Source organism: Archocentrus centrarchus, chromosome 16 (genome assembly GCF_007364275.1).
Source record: "Archocentrus centrarchus isolate MPI-CPG fArcCen1 chromosome 16, fArcCen1, whole genome shotgun sequence".
Taxonomy (NCBI): Eukaryota; Metazoa; Chordata; class Actinopteri; order Cichliformes; family Cichlidae; genus Archocentrus; species Archocentrus centrarchus.
Genome location: NC_044361.1, coordinates 28,699,716 through 28,716,136, shown reverse-complemented (window position 1 = coordinate 28,716,136; position 16,421 = coordinate 28,699,716). Strand labels below are relative to the sequence as shown.

At 38.0% G+C, this 16,421-nt stretch overlaps 2 protein-coding genes across 2 annotated transcripts; both read right to left on the bottom strand.

Annotated features, from left to right (window-relative positions):
• Positions 1-4,078: 4,078 nt before the first annotated feature.
• LOC115794208 (trypsinogen-like protein 3) lies at positions 4,079-6,700 on the bottom strand. The gene is given in 4 exon segments (XM_030749585.1): positions 4,079-4,270; positions 4,475-4,614; positions 5,929-6,149; positions 6,579-6,700. Coding segments are annotated over 4 exon segments (675 nt in total).
• Positions 6,701-8,425: 1,725 nt separating this feature from the next.
• On the bottom strand, positions 8,426-9,994 carry apoc2 (apolipoprotein C-II). Its single transcript, XM_030750479.1, has 4 exons — positions 9,894-9,994; positions 9,478-9,538; positions 9,070-9,229; positions 8,426-8,971 (listed from the first exon to the last, which is right to left on the bottom strand). Exons 2-4 carry the CDS (start codon positions 9,524-9,526, stop codon positions 8,887-8,889), a joined length of 294 nt encoding a protein of 97 aa, XP_030606339.1. The 5' UTR covers positions 9,527-9,538; positions 9,894-9,994; the 3' UTR covers positions 8,426-8,886.
• Positions 9,995-16,421: the final 6,427 nt, after the last annotated feature.

Genomic DNA, 16,421 nt, shown 5'->3' with positions numbered 1-16,421 from the left:
CAATGGGACGACAGGGAGAGATCCAGCATGATTGACTTGGCCTATGCTTTTCTCAATGAGCCATTAGCCTAGTGCAAAGAAGCACACACATACACACACAGGCTTGTGCTAATGCACTCCATGTCAGCTTACCATATTCATTTACATCTCTGTGAAAAAGACCTGTCAGTTGTAAGGAAGAATAATTATATGATGGAGAGACGTGAGTGTGAAGGTGTGCGTGTAGTGTGTACTTTCTCTCAGTTTGTGAATGTGCAGTTCAGTAGATGTTTGCCACTTTTTGCTTCTCAAGAGCCAGGTGCCACAGGGGAATGCGGAGAATGTAAGCTGGCAATGAGTGATGGTGACAGTTTGCCAGAGAAACAGTAAGGGAGGGAGAAGCCTTCCCTTTACTCCACAGATATTGTACCCACCACTGATGCACTCTGTCACACCCCAGGAAAAAGATTCTCCCATTTAGATCATTGTTCATTTTAATTCCCTCATTAATCAGTTTTTGCAACTCTGTTTGGGCAGTTGAGGATGATATTTGTTTTCAGTGTGGGCCAGGCTTGCATGCATGAGTTATGAAAGCCCTGAGAGAGAGGAGGAGGTAGGGAGGACTGTTTGAATTTGGGAAATAATTTATAGTATGTTGCAGAGAGTGCAATAGGAACTACTATTAATAAGGGAAGTATATTAGAGCTAACTGCGTTTAGAGAAACAGTTTCACATTCTGTTAATCAGTCAGAGATATGTATCTATGTGTACAACTTCTGATTGTATTGGCCTATTAAATTCTAAGTGGGAGTTCAAGAAGGTGCATTTGACCTCTGCAGGCCAAAAGACTTAAGCTGTGTTTCTGTACAACAAGCAACTTTGTTACTGTTACAGTTAGTTGCAGTATGCCGTGGTTAGAACTGGTTATTGATATATACACAAATCCTGGTGATTGTAAAATCCTTCTGAGACTCTACAGAGACACAGACTAAATTGAGGGCTATGTAGCTGACAAGCCACTCTCTAGTTTCCAGGCATTCTCTCTGGAATGAAATGAGGTGATAATTACAGGGATCCATTAACTTTTTATCTTGCCTCACTGGATTCAAATTTTAATTTGTCCTTTAGTTTCTGACCAGGTAACTGCAAAGAAATTCTCATCAACTTGCTAATGAAAATCATTTTGATGCTAAACATAGATGGTGAATATGGTCCATGAATTGGATAAGCGAAAGAAAATGGATGGATGTTAGCATCAAAATGTCGAACATGTTAGCATAATGGCATTAGCAGTTAGCATAAATTACCATAGTCCCTGAGTACATCCTCCCAGAGTTACTAGCATGGCTGTAGATTCTTGGCACTGTTAAATTCTGGATAAAATATGGACATTTGTACCTTAAAAGATGCATTTAACTCTTATCTAGCATAATATTTCAGGCATTTCCTTCCTGCTCTACCAGAGATTTAAAGAAGTATATTTCCTGAGGCTATTTGACCCACTAACAGTAAATCTCTATCACTTTAAGCAAAATTTTATTTTATCTGGTTGTCCTTGTAACACTAAAGCATTAAAAAAAAAAAAAATGTTAGGTGTTTAACCTGCCACTTTTAGGGTAAACTGTTTTAAGCTTATCTTTATGTTAACCACCTTGTGACTTTAAAATATTTTTATGCAGAAGGTTTCATTAGTAATTGCTTGTGTAAAACCTTGTATTATTTTCCCTCTTGCAGAGCGAGCTCACTAAGGTAAATTCCTAATGTTTGTTGTTAATGACGTAAACTCTCCGTGTATATCCCTATTAAATCTTTCTGAAAGACCTTGGTTCACTTTATTTGAACACAAAATGGAAGGGCGAAACTGGAGTTTGCAAAGAAGGAGCGGGGTGTTTGCAAAAGCACATATGATAATCAGTTTCAGTTGACAGAGAGTTCAGGTGGAAATTATTACAGAGGTGCTTCAGATCTCCAAAAAAGACCAGAAACCACGCCCTCGTTGGAGGAAGGTAGACTGCAAGTCTGCACACTGCAGATTATTTGGGATTCTGTATAGAAAGCCACCTTAGTTGGGGTAAAATCCCACAAGACTTGAGGCTCATTATATTGCATATACAGCCTGAGGGAATAAGTGAAGTTTCTATTGTATCTATTACAAAAGCCAACAATTAGCAACATAGCGGCTATTACATAAATTTGGTTTCAGTCAAATCCCCCACCATTATGAATAATAGCTATCCAAATTGAAAGAAAAAAGCAAACACAAACAGTAGCTTCAATTCCCCACAGCAATTAATATCACACTGCTTTCTAAAGTGACATCTCAGCTACCAAAGTCAGCCCCCCAGTTTGCCTTCTGTCCCCCACTGAGGTGGGAAAAGAGAAGGAAGGAGGGGGTGAGCAACGGGAGAGAAATACTAAGAACAGATGGCAGAGTGGCCCCTATGTTCAACTGCCTGGGTGATTATGGACACAGCTGTCAGTCACTTCACATGTAAGTGTACGTGCATGTGTGGGTTTGATTTTGTGTAAGCACTTGTGTCCTTGTGTATTTGTATGTGTGTGTGTGTAAGTGTGCCTGTAACTCCCTCATGTGTTCTCCAGTTCTTTTGTTCTCCGTGTGTCTTGGTAATTTTACATTGCAGCCATGTGTTTATGGCTGTACATATTTCTGAGATATTGGTGTCTTGACAGAGCTCAAATGTCAGATCAGAGTTCAAGCAAAACCTTGCAAAGAATGTAAGATTCAGGTCAACTGTCCACACTTTGACATGCAATCTCTCTCTCTCTCTCTCTCTCTCTCTCTCTCTCTCTCTCTCTCTCTCTCTCTCTCTCTCTCTCTCTCTCTCTCTCTCTCTCTCTCTCTCTCTCTCTCTCTCTCTCTCTCTGTGCTTTTTTTTTTTTTTTACTGTGTTTCACCCCCATCTAGTGGTGCTTCTTGTTATTATTGCCTATCTTCTACCAGCAGTTACATGATGTGATGAACCCTTCATTTCCATCCACAATAAAGATGACTTCATTTCATTTCATTGCAATAAATATGATAACAAAGGTTATTAAACCCAAAATTACAGTTTCATTTCAAAATAACATTTCAGTTTTAAAAAACACCAATGACAACTAAATGACCTTATCTTCTTGGACCAATCACTTAACAATTACTAATGAATGAATTTTAAGTCAATAAACTTGCATAAAATCATCTTTTTTGGTCAGTTGAAACTGCAGATCCAGAGATATAACAGTGACATGCAGTATTTTTATTATTATTATTATTATGACTAACTGTGTAATACGGACAGTTAAACAGCCAGCAAATGGAAGAACATTACAACGCATGTATAATCACATCCCCAACCACCTGACAAATGTAATTTTAACATTTCCTCCTCTTTTAGCTCTGGAGGAAATATATATGGCTCTTTAGCTGCTAAATGTTCCACCTATAATCACCAGTCGGTTTGTCTGCCTGCAGTTTAGTACAAGCCAGGTAGCGCACTGTGAGTTTATCAGATCAAAAAATACTGTGTGCTGCAGTTTAAAAATGTACTAATGGGAAAGTGACTCGAGTGTTATGAACTGTAAAAGCACATAAATAAAAATAGAGTTCAAAGAAGATAAAATGTTCATTTGATCTGGGGAAGTAGAACTGGGTTATGGTTCTCTTTAAGTTCCACACTATGGGCAGTCTCTTTCATATTATACGTCACAGAATTATATTTGTCATTTGCCTAGATCTATTATTGATATAAGCATTGAATAGCACAGCTTTAAGCTTTAAATTTATGATGTTGATGATGTTGTTTCTTGTTTTTCACAACCTCAACATGACTTCCTTTATGGGTTGATGTTACGGTCATGGAACAAAACAAATAGTCACTATCATTTGTACAAATCACAGGACCAGTTTACTGTTGCTATTACATGATGATGTGTAGATTTATGCTTTAGTGAACCAAATCTTAGCTACTTAGTAACAGCTAGCTGTGGGAAAAGGGCAGCCTTTGGACTAGTCGAGTCACTGATCCAACCCTAGAGAGCAGAAGCAGTATTTATAATTGTGCTTTTATCTGCAGATAAATGTGTTGCTCTGATTCCCCGTTCATGCCATCATCCCCAGAGTGGTTTCAGTTGGCAGAGTTGGTGTGTAGCCATCCATCACATGCTTGATCCAATCAGTGTACACGCACAGCTTGGTGTAGACGGTGGGGTCAGCTGGGTTGCTGCAGCCTTGGTTGTACCCTTGCACACCCTGCAGCTGGTGGTCATACACCATCACACTGCCCATGCCCTTCTGGGGAGAAGTCACAGGGATCTGCTGTAGCTTTTTACAGGAAATTCATGCAAATAAGTGATAATGAAATAATGAAACTAAAATGCTATGATGCTGAAAGGGAACAGGAAAGAGATGCAAATGACAAATTAGAGTGAGTGGCACAACAGACGGAATGAGCGCAGTAGTTTGATTGGCAGGTTCTTGGTTCTTGCTAGTGCTCACCAAGCAGTTGTTTGTGTTTGCTTGTCCAGCACAGGCCATGAATGGGCTCCAGTACACAAACTCAGGCAAAGTGGAGTTTGTGCAAGTCTGATCATCCAGAACAGGTACAGTTACGCGCTTCAGGTGGTGAGTAGGCTGATCTGTTTCAGAGAGAAAGGATGAAGGCTATTAATGAGTCATTCAGACTCAGTGCATCAAATCATGCAGGTTCTTTATCCCATCTGGATTTCAAAGAGGGTGAACAATTAGCAATATAGTACTTGTGGATCTATACCATCACTTGTCAAATTGTTACTCTTTTTTTTTTTTTTGGCAAAATCTTCCTTCATTCTATTTAGAAAGTCTGTGGATTGCTTCCTATTTTTATGCATTGCCACTTCTCGCACAGGAGCAGAGGGCCTAAACCTTGAGTAAATACTATTTTCAAGGTCTACCTCTTTTAATTAGTCCTGATCACTGACTGGGCATTTTGGCAGGCAATTATAAACTCTCCTGATTAAAGAAAGCCATGATTAAAATAGAATGTTCATGCCTTGTTAAAGCAGCAGTGACCAGAATATTAATAAGCTTCATAACACATACATTTCCACCTGCTGATGAATACAAAATGTCCCCAAAAATATCCCTGCTGAATTCTGTATCTCTCCAGATGAAGCCTACATTTCTGCTATGTGCTTTCTGCTATGAAGAGACTGGTGCTACTTGTTCTCTTGACTTAAAGATAGAGCTAGAAAACATAAGTAGAAGAGAAATTATAGAGTCCCATTGAGTTACAGTGACATCACTTTGCTTATGAAAAAGTCTCACTCTAGCCCTTGTAAAACCATAAATCATTGTTTTTAAATTTAGCTTTTTGTATGAATTAGACAGATAAGAAATAACACATTTAAGTGTGCTAGCTTTTTTTGTGTCCTCCAGACAGAGACAGCCACACCGATTCCTTATTTTATGCTAAGCTAACGTGAGCTAAACTAAGACTGCTGGCTGAGATGTTACACTGAGTGCAGACACTTGAGAGTGATATCAATGTTTTTCTATTAACCTATTATTTTTTACCTGCCAAGCAGGTAAAAAAATATTGGACTTTTCCTTTGAAATTAAAGACATCAGCAGCTGAGAGCTCTCCAGTGTGCACCTTTTTTTTTTTTTGCAAGTGACAGAGTCATAAAAAAAAAAGATTTAGATTCTGGGCATACAAGGTAACATGATCACAGATTTTATTATTATGTCTTATTTATCTAATCAAGAGTTCTTATCTCACACTCAGCAAAAAAATATATAAAAGCTTATCCCCCAAATTGTTTAAAAAATGAAACTCGCGGGACAATTAGCTAAAAAGCATATTTGAGGACCAGATTACAAAACGGTGGCTTATCTGCAGGTATACGAAATTCTTGTGTGGTGAAAAGTTAATGAGGGGTAAAAGTGACAGTATTGCCTTAAAATCCACTTACACTGATTTGGGATGGTGGAGTCCCAGCCACTGACATAACAAGTCTCCCCAGGCAGTGGGCAGCGGCTGGGCCAGACAGCCTCATTATTGTGCTAGACACACCATAGTGAAGCTGTGGAGAGGTGAATGCTGATGATCGCATCAGCAACATAAATGTGCTGCTCCGTGCCTTCCTCCACACTTATATCGTGTTCTCCAAGAGATGCACTGGTCTGGTAAGAGCTGCAAAGGACAGAAGAAATAGGCCCATGACTGAAGAACAGCAAGGTCTAATCAGACATGAACAGCAGGCTGATGAATGTGATTTAATTAAGCAAAACCCCAACCGGGATTTGCAGCAGTTCTGTCAGCATTATTGAGTCTTTCTCACACTGACTGCCCAACAGCGAAATGACAAAGCTAAATACAATGACTCATTGACTCATGTGACACAGACAGATTGCACGTGCCCTTAAAATTATTTTCCTAAGTCATCAAATGCAATTTTATTGCTGATATTTTGGAGAATGCTACTAAATGAATTCAATGCCATTTCCACATTAGTGATTAGTGCCATCAATTTTTTAACACATCAGACCAGTAAACCTAAAATTATGCTTTTAATTCAATATCTGCACTAAGGTTTTAATTGGCACAATCATTCACTAATACATACTTGGGTACACACTCAACGAGGTTACTATCCACCATTCATCAATGAGAGCTCCACTGCAGGATATTCTTCCACCCTGCAGACAGACGTGCCAGGGTCCAGAGTTAGGCTGGCACAGCATTTCCGTCCCTCAGGGGAGAAGCTCCTGCAACCCTCCGAAAAAATCAAAGAGAAACTGCAAATATCCTTTCTAATATTTTTTCTTTTATTGGAGAAACAGTATTGTAAATATCTAACTGCGAGCCCAAACATAATGAACCCAAGGAAAAGATTCATGCTGTATGTGTTTTTTTGTAGTGTTCTTCTGTAGTTCCAATAGCATAGAGAGTCACTTTGATCAGTCTTTGTTTTTTTATACCTGCAAGCTTTGTAGAGGTCAGTGGAAGGAGCACACTGCTTTATTACTACCCAGCATCACTTCCCGCTCAACCATAGCCTTTGTAATAATGTTATCAGTCCATTTAGGGTGACAAGCTCTGCTTCCTGTGACACTTTGTTGCTTTGCTGAGAACAAAAAAGGACTCTTATCTGTTATTTATCACAAATTTTATTCAGACATAACAGATTCTACTTACAGTTTTTGTGTCTTTTGGTCAAGTTAATATTTTTCATAATGTACAAAACCTGCAGCACACAAGCTCTTTTGGCTCAGTGGGTTATATTAAAGCCATTTTTTAAGGTTAGACCATGTTAAGTGCACCCTGTAAAAGACAATGCAATCATAGATAAATGGGGAAAGCTTTGTAAAAAAAAGAAAAATCTCTCACTCCTTTCTTCCTGCCTGTCCAACCTGGCAATATCATATTACACATGCACTTGTGTACATAATAATAGAAATTAATAAATAAAGAAAATAAAAAGAAAAACAAACGTATAGAGAATTTATACAACTCTTCTCGTAAGAGCAAATATGTTTGGAACAACAGTGCATTCAGATCATGATTCTGCTTGTAGAAGGTACCAGACGTGACAGGCTTTTAAAAATAAATAAATTGGAGATTCTGAATTGGCTGTAGCTAGGAATGGTTGTCTATCTCTATGTGTTAACCCTGCAAGAGACTGGCAACCTACCCAGGCTGTAACCTATCTTTGCCTTATGACAGCTGTGATGGACTCCAGCCCTCCTGTGACCCTGAATTGGACAAGAAAGTTAAGAAAATGGATGAAGGGAGGAGAAAACCCTGGAGAAAGCAGTTCCTCTCAGACTCATCCATTCTGGACATAGCCACAAAAGTCAAGGATCTGAAACTGCCACATTTTCTAAGTAACATATGTCTGTTTGTCTCCAGCAATAACATTAATTCTAGAACTACCAGCAGTTGTAGTGTTAGAACACTGTAGTCCTTAAAACGCACACGAATGTGTTTATTTCGTGGTTCTCTGATGCCGTTTTTATCTTTTGCAACAACTACACAAGACAGTGCTTTAAAGCAAATTTATCTAGTTTGTTTGTGTTGGTAGTAGCTTCAGAGGAGGCCGCATGTTGTAGATTTGTGCATTAATTAAAAATCACTTGCTCTTGCATCACTGATTGTCAGTATCCATAAAACAAACTTCAGAGTCTTTGTTGTTTATTCATCTCTGTCAATTTCCCACAGCTCACATTTTGCATGTTGTTTCTTTTCATCCATTATTAATTACAACAGAAGCCTCTGTTCTGGTGCTGCCCGAGCCAATAAAAGTCTTGTGCCTCATTGCAGATTCATTCAGACAAAATCACAATCCTCTGCATCACTGAGTTGAGAGATGACACTGATCTTATGCAAACAGACGAGGGTGAAATGGACAGAATTCACTGTATCAAACACTTTTTTAAAAATTACCATTTATCAACCACAGACACCTGTTTATGTTTTTATTATAAATATTTTATTTCAAGATACAACAAATATTCAGATTTATTCAGACATGCCATGGCGCTGTGAGGAAACAAACAGATCAGTAGGTGGTAGCAAATCTTAAAATCATTTGCATTATTTTCATGACAATATGCTCCTTTTTCTTCTGCTTGCCAGAGTCTTGTGTCCATTTCCTCTTTGCAAGCTCTTAGTTGTTTTTCAAAAGACTAAAGTCCCCACTGGGTGGTTATCATTATTTACCACCAGTGCAGTGGATTGAGAAAGTGCTCCAAAAAGCACCTTGTCCATTCATTTTGAAAATGCTGTTTGAGGGTTTGAGACTTGTGTATATGGAGAGATATTGCCATGTTCAGAATGTAAAATGATGTCTGGGCCTCTCTGGTGGGGCTTGAAAGTTCTTACGTTGTCAGAAAAGGTTGCTGGGGTCATTGGATAACTTTTTTCACTTCTAGTGGTGAAAAATGTGGTAAAGCTGGTCCTGTGCGATGCCAAAGTAGGTGCTCATAATATTGGAAGTTTCAGTGTAAAGATTCCTGTGGTTAAAAACATAGAAAGAAAAAAGTTTTAGATTACAAAATCATATATATTTTTTTAACTCTCCAATAATGACTCTGCGTTCAAAATCTCTTACTTTGCCTTCTCCTCCAGCTTCAGGCCTTTGATGTGTTCCAGGTATTCACTGGCAGTGTTGACTGCACCTGCATAGTAGGACTTGACAGTGTCTGTGATTTTTGATATGGTCCCCTGCTCCTCCTCATCAGCCTGCCTCGGCACACGGAAGCTTTCAGCGCCTGTGCAAAAACCGGCCACAGGAATTAGAGGGCAAGTACTTCTCACATATCGATTGGTCATTTGATTTGCATGCATTTTCTTGAACTGAATAATGTGTTCATGATCAGTCTGTAGAGATATGACTTAACTAGCAAAGACTTTACAGTTTAAAAGCTTACAGTTTTATCATCACTGATTCATTAAACAACCTCTTAGTATATTCCACTAATTTTCTGTGGGTGGTTTTATTCTCTGAGAATAGACTTACTGAGTGCAAAAACTGCAACAAGCACAGTAATGACCAGCAGCTTATTCATGCTTTCTTGGATCTGTGAACATAGAGAGAGAGAGAGAGAGAGAGAGAAAAAAAAAACATTTAAAGCTCATCTCTTTCTATCCACTAGGGTGAGACATTGTCCAAGATTTACCCACTCATCTAGCGGACGTTTTTGTTATATTAACTGTGTAAGTACCAGTCAAAAGTTTGGACACTACTGTATGTATATATGTTTTTAGTGCACTTCTAACATAACAAACAGAAGATTTTCTTTTTGCAGTTCTGTTAAACCGACATCCTCTATCTCCCAAAAGGTTTCATCTTTCAGCCAATCTCACGTACAATTAAAACAGCATGCATCAATTTTAAATCTGTTCAGTAAATCAATCAAAATTGTTGGTACTCACTGTATTCCTCTCCAGAAGTGACTGTGAAAAAAATGAGTAAAAGGCAGTGCTGGCTCACCCTGTTTATATAGAAGTGTAAAAGTGTTGACTTGTTGCTCTCAGAGCCAAAGTGCACTCTGTAGGAGATAAACCCAGGCTGCTGTTAGCTGTATGTTTTTGGAGTAGTTAATCATTGTGTCTTGATAAAGCAGATATTGGGACAATGGAAACACAAGGATGGTGAATAAAGCATTAAAAAGGGCTTCAGTGGTTACCACAGGCAAGCTGTGGTTAGAATTGACTAAATAGGTATAAAGTGAAGAAAATGGACAAATGTCTTTGTCTTAAATGTGGCCCAATCAATTATTTTCCATTGATTAGTTCAGTATCAGCCCACCCTTGCCCCTTGCCCTGATCCCAGCCTACATAAGGAGGTACTTGCTACGTGTATAATAAGGCTCATGCAGTCATGACACACTGCAAGTCCTAAGTCCTCTTAAAATGGTCCAAAGTCTAGAGTGTGCTGAACACGTCACCCACACTGATTCTGGTTATGAAACAGTTAGGCCAGTCACATTAATGGTGCTGCATTAAAAGATCTTATACATATCATTATTATTTACATATCATTTAACTTTCTGTCTCCTCAAAAACCTTTGATACATCAGTAAGTTTCCATTCAGAAATGGAAAAATTATATTTGAAAAATATTGTGTCCCCTCCTTTACGCGGTTTGGTTTTGAATGAAAATGCACGTGTAGAGTTTCATGCTTGTTCATGTTGTGTTGATTGTTTTGTTTTATATATAAAATATTTTGTTCTTGAGACAAAATCTTGTGTCTTTTTAGCCTTGAGGCTGTTATATATTAAGAGCAAATATTGTGGCTCTGGTTAATAAGTGAAAATGTTTCTTGCTTGCTTTGACTAAACATTTTGTGAACAGAATTCAGAGTCCACACAGTTTTGTCAACAACAATCACATTTGTTTGTTTGGGTTTTTTTTTTTTTTTTTCCCAAGTAAAACATTTTTATGAAGAAAAAAAAATCACAAAACAAAACTTTCCCTTTTGCATTGGGCATAATTGTAAAGTGTAAATAAAACTGCAAAGTCCAATTTTTCTCTCATTTGTTTGAGTTCATTTTTTTCTTCCCCTGTAATGGCTGCACGTTGATGGAGGCCTAAGTAAACATTCAAGCCAATCATGTGTTCCAGTCTCACATGTCATGTTGCGTGTGACCCAAGAACTCAGGTCAGTTTGAGTACAGCTGTGGGCAGCAGTAGGGTTCAAACTGTTAGAGAATTTGCTCTTTTGATTCAATCCAACTGAATAAACGCTGTGATGACTCCACTTTGCATGGTTAGCACTGTAGCTGAAAACAACATTGCTGCACAACTGCACCATCAATGGCAGCAGCAGTGACACGATACGCTGAGATTTCTATTGCCATGTGTCTTGTGTGTCATGTCTCGGACACAACAGGAGTATTTGCTTGTTATTCATATGTGTAAAATGAGGCACTGTAAAATTCAGATACTTTCCACATGCTCTTGCAAAGTACCATTCAACTGGAAAACTTTGTAAACACTAAGTTAATGGAATCCTGTTGGATTTAATTAAAGTAAAGAAGTCTATAATCACTGTGAATTTGTCTGAGTAATTTACATTAATAATCCAACTTTTTATTTAGGAATATACAAGTTATAACTGCACGGGGGACGGAGTTTAACTTATCTGGCCCAAACTGAGCCCAAAGTTCATTTCAGAGTAATAATAACATAATAAGCTTGTAGTATGTGCTGAAAGCACCACCTTTTAATGATAATTCCACTTTTACCAAAGGGTTGGTCACTGCATAAACCATTGTGCATAAAAAAACAAACTCATGATGTTTAATTGAATTATCTTAATTTATGTGGTATCAAAGGATGTATTTTCTTCATAATTAAAATGTATGACTCTGATATAACAGAGCAATCAGTGAAGTCTTGCAACTTTTCCTCATATCACTAAATGACAGGATCATTTATACAACACAATTAATCTACATGGAGGATCTGTGGAAGTAATAATTCAATCTCTTGACGAAGAAACGTGTTTCAAATAGTTTTCACTTCATTTTATTGAACACACACCCATTACATACACAGTCACACACAAACTTTGGTTAGTGTTTCAAACACAAAATACTGTACATGCACAATTTGCATATGTGGTGTTGACATGTTTGTCATGGTTTTAACTCTGCATGATTTGAAAAATATTTTTGATTTAAAAGAGGCAAAGAATTGTATTTGCACTGTTCTTTGCTCCTCTCTGGTGTAGTTTCTATGAGCTATCGTCTAACACGGCCTGCTGAGAGGCAGTTTGGTCCAGTTGGTCTTCTTCACTCAGCAGGCAGGATTTCGTTCAGGAAGATTTTGGCGTGGTCAATGCCCTTGCTCAAGGTGTTGCCAATGTGAGGGCGCAGGTAGTGTTCATACACACCCAGTGCTGCATTACGGGCCCTGTCCACTATGGGACCTGCTTCCTGACCAATGCCACTGAACAAAGAAAGGAAGACAGATAATTTAAAAAATCTCCATGCTTAAAGTATCACAAAGACCCTAAAAAAAAAATGTGTGTGCATGTGTTTTTGTGAAGAAAGTGTGAATATAAAAATAAATTTAGTTGCATGTTATAGCAAGTTATGTTTCAAGTTGATACAAAATTAGCAGCTCAGAAAGGTTTTCCCTTTGAGGTGACAGCGAAACGTTGGGCACTTGAAAACTCACCTGGCAACCTTCACGAAGGCTTGGAACTCAGGCTTGACCTGCAGATTCTCAGCAAATTCCCTGGCATTCTGTCCAATATCACTGTTACCTGCACTCTCCAAAACAGGAGTAGCAGCAGCATGCACCTTGTTGTAAAAATTCATCAGTCTCTTCATGAACGTGGCTTTGTGATTGTTATATAAGTCAACCATTTCTGGCGATGGTTCAGGAAGTTCACACAGGCTCATAGAGACTGGAAGGCAATAAAGTTGAGATTTTTAGAGAGAGGTTTTAGAATGAGTACCATTTAAAACAAACAAACAATGATGCATGTTCATGTAAAAATTAAAAGTAAATTCTTGCACTGGGAAAACTGTGTAAATGTTGCTTTAAAGCCAAAGAAAAACTGAGTGGTTTCTAACTCTTGGAATCATTTTTTTTTTTTTTTTTATCAGTATTTAATGTTTAAAATGTTTTTGCTACAGTAGCTCAGTGCAGTATAAAAATAAGCACTTATCTTGCATATCAACTTTATATAAATAAGTGTTGTAGTCATCCATGAAAGTGTCCATTAAATCACTGAGTGCAGTAAAAGCATGCTAAATCATTTTAGCATGATTCAAAACATGCACATCAGAGTCAGTTGCCTTCAAAGCCTCCCTGATCCTAACAGTCACAGAGCATTTAAGGTTTGCATGCTGCCTTACCCTGCAGCGCGAAGATCAGAGCGAAAATGTATTTTGCATTCATCTCTGAAACACACACAAAGAAAAAAGAACTTAAATTCACATTTCCACTTGTTGAATTATTAAAACCTTTGAACATTTGGAGATGATGAACAAGCTCAATGAAAGTAAAACTGCATTAGCTCACTATTTCATGACCAAGTTGTTTTAGTTAAATCTCTTCAGGAGTGGTATTAGAAGAGCAGCTGCAAGGGCGGCTGCAGCAAGAAGAGGGATTACCTGCTGTTCCGTTGGATGCACAGATCCGAGATGTGACAGTCTTCTCTGAAACCGAGTTGTCTGTAACTCAGAGCGCACATCTGGACAGGATGATATAGGGGGGGACCGCAAACAAACGTCATCTGATGAGCATACACACACATACTTGCATGCACATGCACACAAACGCACACACACACACAGATTCTCCTACACAAAGTCCAATGTACATGACATTCTTTAAATACTGAGTGTGGAAATATGTTATGTAATGTTTCAGAAATGTAAATTTATCCGTATCCATTTTGCAGGATGCACTGTGACACTGTGGAAGTCGGGTGTTTGCAGAATGTCACAGCAGTTACAACTCATGTAACAGAAAAACTTTTCAAGCAGCTCATGTGGCCGTACCTGATATAATAAAAGATACTGCTGATTAGATTAGCTCTTGCTATTCAGTCTTTCTTAACAGCAAACCTTATAATATCTGCTCTTACAGGTGTCAAATGGTCAGCAGGTCAGTCATGGAGAACCTGTCTGGACATGTACAGAATGTCTGTGCTAAGAATTTTGCTCTCACCTTTCACCCCGATACTCAGCATACAATGTGATCAGTTCTCTTTTTCGTAACGCTTTAAAAGTTTTCTCCTCTGTATCTGTGTTTTTTCTGCCTTATTTCTCTCATTTCCACATCCATCTATTTAATGCTTGATTTTTGGGAAAGACCGACCAAGTAGTGATTTAAAAAGCAATGTTTTATTTCTCCATTTGTGCAACAGAATGTGATTTGTAGTTCACATAAGAATCAGTAAAATGGGCTTTTCAGTTTTGTCTGTGTAGATTCTCAGTCATCCTGGTTATAGTTGTCTCTGGAGCTTGAAAAAAGGGCGACTGGACTTCTTTTTGTTTGTTGAAGATGTTTCACCTCTCATCCAAAAGGCTTCTTCAGTGCTCACTGAATGGTCTCTCCACCATTTGGTTTGAGAACTGAAGAAGCCTTTCGGACGAGAGGTGAAACGTCTTCAAGAAACAAAAAGAAGTCCAGTCGCCCTTTTTTTCAAGCTCCAGAGACTTTTCAGTTCAGATTTAAGTTTTTTTTTTTTTTTTTATCAAAGTCCTGAAAGTTTGATCACATATTAACTGTGTTCAGTCTGTGTACTCTTTGTTTCAAGAAAAGATGTAAAATCAACAGCAGAGGCAAGCAGATAGGACATTTATTAAGTAATCACTTGGTTCTTTATGCATTGTACATTACCAGCAAAGCCCAGTGACAAACATTAAAATATGATAACTTCTGCAGGGAGGGGTGAGATTTGAAGCCATGATAAGAAAACTGATTTGCTGTCAGCTTTTCTTTAGTCTTGAGTGGGCTAATAAAGTTGAGTTGTGTTAAATGGGGTGTAGCTGTCAATGGCAGTCTGAATCTTCTCCCATACTGAGCTTTTGACACCAGAGGCCCATTCAGTATAGCTGTCTTTCACCGGTTGAATGTGGTCTTCATAATAACCACCAGCTATGCCTCGTGCTAGTTCCCCAAGTTCCTGGATTTTACCTTTGGCTGCCCTGTGAGATAAACGTAACAAAGTACATTAAATGCACACACAAGTATGTTAATGGGCAAACCGTTTGCCACAGTGAACTCAAACTAAATATTTTAACAATGCTGATAACTGACTGATCATTTACAAAGAGTTCCAGTCTAGACTTATGAATGAACTGCGTTCAGATAGTCAGCATTTTTGTTTTTTTTTCCAGAAATACCTGACCCTCTCCACCAGCCTCTGCAATATTCCTGGTGCATCAGGTTCTTTTGGTTGCTCTGTTTGGCCCAGAATTGGCCCACATGCTGCAAAGAAGGAGGCCTGTCAGTCAATTAGAACAATCAAAAGAGCTCAGAAATAAGGGAATCAGTATTGAACATGTAGGTAGTCTTTCTTTTTTTTTTCTGTAAAGTCCTACCTTGCAGTAGTAAAATAAGAATGAAAATGAGTGTTTTCATATGTGCCTGCCACAGAGAAGGAAACAAAACATAACAGTTTGTCATAATATTATTATTTTAATGTTAAACACATTAAAAATGCATATGGACTGTCAGCACAGTCCATATGCATTTCAAGCAACAAACTTCTCATCACACTATGTTAAAGCATATTGTTTGTTTTCTTTCCTCCAACTTTTAACAATAAACACAGTTAATAAAATTACAAATTTCAAAAATAAACTTTGGCATTACTACTGAAACAACCAAAAGAGTAAATTTTACCATTTCCTCGGTCTCTGATCAACAGGAGTTAAATGAACCAAATGTTATCTAGCCGCTTTATTTGTATTTGGTAACCTTGATAAATGTGAACATTGGTCCTGATCGGATGATCATTCATCGAATTGTTTTTTCTTTGATTCACCGGCAGCAACGAAACAAGGCCTGACGAAAACAACCAAATGCAGCATCGTTGTATTTTCTCCTATACTGTCTTTGGAGTGTTTTGTTGTCTTATGTAAGAAAACCACTCATACCTGACAGGGCATTCAAAGATATTTGATATTAGATGCTTTTTTACTTTGTTTTGGGGGTTTTTTAAGCTTTTGAAGATGCAGATTTACAATGTGATGTGATTTCTTTCCCCTGTTAAATAATCACTGTATTTCAGTGGATTATAATGTAAATGTTGGTAAAAATCTTTTTTTTTTTTTTAAATCTTCAGCTCCTGAACTCTTTGATATTTTTTCACAATCAACTGAGTTCAAGAACTGAGCGAACGCACTTTGGTTTAGATATCTCACCCCATTCTTGGCAGATGCTGATGTGTGTTGTGTTTACAGATAAGTCAAAGTCTCTCTTCCAGCACTGCA

Bases quoted from the DNA above. Each gene is read 5' to 3' on its own strand.
- apoc2 (XM_030750479.1), bottom strand. From the start codon at position 9,526: ATGAATAAGCTGCTGGTCATTACTGTGCTTGTTGCAGTTTTTGCACTC. The intron at 9,230-9,477 runs GTAAGTCTATTC...GTTTTTGCACAG, and splicing joins TGTTGCAGTTTTTGCACTCA to GCGCTGAAAGCTTCCGTGTG. The intron at 8,972-9,069 runs GTAAGAGATTTT...TTTTAACCACAG, and splicing joins AAGCTGGAGGAGAAGGCAAA to GAATCTTTACACTGAAACTT.